The sequence below is a fragment of the Emiliania huxleyi genome (assembly GCF_000372725.1).
Source record: "Emiliania huxleyi CCMP1516 unplaced genomic scaffold EMIHUscaffold_471, whole genome shotgun sequence".
In the NCBI taxonomy this organism is placed as follows: Eukaryota; Haptophyta; order Isochrysidales; family Noelaerhabdaceae; genus Emiliania; species Emiliania huxleyi.
In genome coordinates, this window is record NW_005198461.1 from 47,137 (window position 1) to 51,849 (window position 4,713).

At 63.3% G+C, this 4,713-nt stretch overlaps 1 protein-coding gene across 1 annotated transcript in view; it reads right to left on the minus strand.

Annotated features, from left to right (window-relative positions):
- Positions 1-1,773, minus strand: part of EMIHUDRAFT_470522 (hypothetical protein) — a gene marked incomplete at its 5' end in the record, with an annotated part of 4,450 nt that extends 2,677 nt beyond the window's left edge. Inside the window, 3 exons of the mRNA XM_005767958.1 lie at positions 373-622; positions 832-1,450; positions 1,501-1,773. Of these exons, the coding sequence (XP_005768015.1) occupies positions 373-622; positions 832-1,450; positions 1,501-1,773 (1,142 nt within the window). The remainder of the gene's footprint in view (positions 1-372; positions 623-831; positions 1,451-1,500) is intronic.
- Positions 1,774-4,713: the final 2,940 nt, after the last annotated feature.

Consider the following 4,713-nt stretch of genomic DNA (forward strand, 5'->3'; position numbering starts at 1 on the left):
AGGACGAGCGCAGGGAGAGCGGCGGGTGAGGCTGCGCTGGTGGTGGAGCAGCGGGTGGAGCAGCGGGTGGAGCAGCGGGTCGAGCAGGGCCAGGGGGTCGTGGGTAGCGGCAGGGCTGGTGCTGCCCGCGCCTGCAGCTGGAGGAGGAGGTGGAGGAGGGTTCGGGTCTTGCCGGTGCCCGGCGGCCCCTGCAGCAGCGTGAGCCCTCCGCGTTGCGAGAGCACCTCGCTCAGCGCCGCCATCTGCGACGCGTTGAGCGGAGGCATGTCTGGGACAGGTCCGGCCCTTTCCTCGGGCGCGGGGTAGCAGCGGGCGGCGGCGAGGAGAGAGGCGGCAGCGAGAGAGGAGGGAGGCGGCGGTGAGGAGCGAGACAACGGGCCGAGAGATGCGGCGCGCCCCGAGAGCATGACGGGCAGCCCGCAGATGGACGCCTCGGCAATCGTGCCCGGCCCAGCCTTGGTGATCAGGCAATCTGCGGCGGCCATGAACTCGGACATGCGCGTGACGAAGCCCTCGACAACGACGTGAATCGACGGCGCCCACTCCGTCTCACGGAGCTGCTGCTGCAGCCGCGCGTTCCGGCCGCAGATGACGACGAGCTGCACCGGCTCGCCCCGTTTGCCTACGTCATGAACACACCGAGGTCGGCGTGGCAGTCTAAGATTGCCGCGGACACTTCGGAGGATGCAGCGGACTACGTGTCAGGACTGCGTGTCAGCTTCTAGGCCCGTCCGCCGAGCTCTGCCGCAACCGCGCAGACGATGGCGCCCAGCCTCCCCACCCCGTCGCCGCCGCCAACGACGAGCACCGTCTTCCGGTCTGCATGCAGACCGAGCTCGCGCCGCGCCGCCGCGCCGCGCCGCCGCTGCACCGCAAAGTCGTGCCGCACCGGCAGCCCGTGGAGTCGCAGCTGGGCGTCGGTGAGCCCCTTGCTCTTGGCGGCGCGGACAAACGAGGAGGAGGGGACGAAGCAGAGGTCGACCCCGGGGTGCAGCCACAGCGGGTGCGCCGCGCCCAGGTCCGTCACCACCGTCACAAACGGCACCCGTCCGCGCGCTTCGCCGCCGCTCACGCCGGCGCGCCGGCGGGGCCTCCAGCGCACTCTGATGCCACGCCGCGGCGGCGACGCGACGGAGGAGGGGGAGGGGCCATCGTGGGCGAGCGAGGCGAGTGCCTGCAGCGGCACGGTCTGGCAGAGCGGGTGCATCGAGATGACAAGGTCTGGCTCGTGCTGCGCGATGCACGCACGGATGCCGCTCTTGGCGAGCAGCCGCTGCGCTGAGTTGAAGAGGAAGCGGGTGGGCGGGAACGCGGAGGTCCGGTACATGGTGCCCCACAGGAGCGGCCGAGACTGCATGTACCGATATTGCGACACCATCCTGAGCGCAGGGCATGGGCGGTGGAGGGCGGCGGGCGGAGGGCGGAGGGCGGAGGGCAGGGAGACACTCGCCTGTTGAAGGGATAGGGTGCATAGTTCGTCCAGACATCAACGATCGAAACCTCGATCGATTCGCCGTGCTGCCTCCCTATGAGCCCGGCGAGCGCCTGGGCCGAGGCGCGGTGGCCGCCGCCGGTGTCGGAGATCAGAATCAGGATTCGCTTCTTTCGCCGGCGTGTGAGCCGCTCGCGCACGCTGCGCAAAGAAGTGAGCAGCGGGTGCAGCGCGTGCGGAGGGGCGGCGGCGGCGGCGGACGAGCCATGCGAGGTGGCAGCGGACGAGCCGTGAGAGAGGAGGAGGAGAGGAAGCGAGAGCAGCAAACGCATCAGACCCATTAGGAATTAAAAGAATTTGGCGAGCCTCCAGATGTGACTTGGGATCTCCCCGCACGCAAATGGCTAGGCATGGGGATCAGCTTCGAGTTGACCAAAACTTAGGACTTCATCCCCCACGGCCGTCTCACTCTGCGCCTCGGCTGCTACCTCCTGGTTGGTCCTCATCTCCTCAACCGCCTTGGCAGGCGGCACGTGGACACACAAGGCCAGCAGAGCCGTGACCAGAAGCCCGAGGCCTCCAAGGGTGATTTGAGAGGCAGCATGATAGAGAGACAGCTCCCCCAAGCCGGAGAGGGGAGGGCAGGGGGGAAGCTCACTTGACGCGACCGCCTCACTGATGCCGCGTCTGCGACGAGACGACGTGAGCGGACCAGCGGACCTAATCGCCACGCGACGCGACGACGTGAGCGGACCTAATCGCCACGCGACGACCACATGAGCCGTGACATACTGCACAAGCCGTGACACACTGCAGAGCAGCTGGCCTTGCATTCCAGCAAGGGGGGGGCGAACCCCACCAAGCCCGGGGCTGCTACGGCCGCCAACCTCCTACCGGGCCAACGACCCCAACTTCGTCGACCTGGGCCTTTTGAGACTCACTGGAATCGACCACGGCAATCGGCGCGATGGGCCTTATTTGGGCGCCGACGCTCGGGGTCGTCTGGCAACATATGCGTCAAGAGGGCCATTAGCAACTAAAAGAATTTTCGCAGGCCAGCACGAAGGTTCCAGATGGTTCATTGCTTGGGATCTCCCCGCACGCGAGTGGCTCGGCATCCGGCTCCGCTTCGAGTTGACCAAAACTTAGGTCTTCATCTCCCACGGCCGTCTCACACTGCGCCTCGGCTGCTACCTCCTGCGTGATCTCCCCCTGGTTGGTTGGCCTGTACACGTTTTTCTCGCCAAGTACTGTCTATACCGCGTGCAGATGTCGGCCTGTCTGCTGTCTGGAGTGATCTGTCGGCGGTCAGTACGACCGATCAGGGAGTTTTCTTGGTTGGAGGGTCTATCTGTATGTACTCCTCGAGATCTCTCCAAATCTGCCCTCTGATTAACCTATCTTAATCGGAAAATTGGTGCTAGTAGAGACTAGTAGAGCCGGAGCCCTGTTTCCGCACTGCTGCGCGGCGCACGGTGTGGGCCGGGGGCTCCCGCGCCCCCCCACGAGTCCCTCTCACATACACAACACTAACAACAAATCTCACAGATCTTCTCAACACCAGGCAGCGTGAACAGGGCGATGAGGAGGACGAGGAAGCCGCAGACCTGGAGGGCGTACGACCACGAGCGGCCGCACTCCAAGTCTGCGGGGTCGTCCACGAGCGCCACGCAGGCGAGGTAAGGTAAGGTAAACTTCTCCACACACACGAGGTGGTGGGGCAAGGGGGGGCAACCCTCGCGTCTCCACGTCTAACGACAGGAGCCCCACGGCATTTAAAGTGCAAGGCCCGGTGCGCGTGGGTGAGCGGTGTGTGTGTGTGTGTGTGTGTCTGTGTGTGTGTGTGTGTGTGTGTGTGTGTGTGTGTGTGTGTGTGTGTGTGTGTGTGTGTGTGTGTGTGTGTGTGTGTGTGTGTGTGTCACGTCACTGCATCCTCTGCCGGTTCCTCCCGTCGCCTCTTCTTTGTTCGAATGTTTTTCAATCCATCCTTCACGATCAACTCCCACAGCGCGTATCTTGCTGGAAGCCTTTCCGCTGGCGGGAGGTCCCCAGTTCGAAACCTGGTCGACCCTAGATATCTTTTGTTCACACCTGAGCGGGCTCAATTTTGCTCAGATGCTCCTACGGCTTTACGAATTCGAAATGGGAAATAATTTCCGAAATCGTGTGTCCTCCGAGACCTCACGCTTAGGGCTTAGGCTAGTGCCATTTCACTCTGACACGCTAATCTTGAAAACGTCTCCAACGGAGCTCCGTGTTGCTTCCAGCGCCCTCCCCCGCGCTCCCTGCGGCCATGGCCGATGCTCCTAGAAAGAGAGGTCATCTGGCTACCGCGAGAGCGACCCAACTCGTCGACATCGTCCGATGATGGTGCCGCAAAGTCAGCCTTCGGAGGCTATCGTGGGGTCGAGCCGGCAGTAGCCGTGACATGTGGTTCCACCACCCCTCGTAGGCTTTGCCTCTGACCGCCACCGTTCCCAGGCTGCCTAATTGGATGGAAAGGAAGGCTCGGCGAGCGTATAGAAGCGTGCTCGACCTCGTCGTGGCAACCTGTACGGCAGCGCTGGTAGGCGCGATGAGCGTCGTGCCACCTGACCCGAGACGGGTCGCAGGCGTCGTACCGAGCGCGTCGAGACCGTGTCCTGATGTGATCTGCACGGGTGAGTCACGTCGGCGTCAAAGGAGCGACGTGCGACCTGTCAGAGCTTGATCTCCAATCTCAGCGGCGTCGAGTCGTCTCCGGCGGCGACAATTTTGTCCCTCCCCAGGAAGCACAGAAGCAGCTGCGACCCCGCCGAGTGGACGGGGGCACTCCGCGCCACCTGCCGAGTGCCCCCGTCCACTTGGCGGGGTCGCAGCTGCCTCTGGAAGGCACCGAGAGGGACAAAATGGCGCAAATGGTCAAATCAAGGTTTTGTAACGCGAGCTGTGCCACAGTGGGTGAACCTTCTTTTCTAGACCGGAAGGATTGAGAGCAGCCTCGCTCTCAATCCTAGAAGTCGAAGGATTGTGAGCAGCACTCCTCGCAATCGTAGCATCTCTGTGCGATTGCTAGCACCCACGCTCGCAATCCTACATCTTCTAGGACTAAGAGCAGCTCCGCTCCCAAGGTGACTGGTGACGCCTACCTACGACTACTACCAGCGCGCTCGCAATCCGAGCAAAGTCTAGGTTTGCGAGCAGCACTGCTCGCAATCCTAGCAACATGCCTCCGATTGCGAGCAGTAGCGCTCGCAATCCTACATCTTGTAGGACTATGAGCGGCGACGCTCACAATCGAC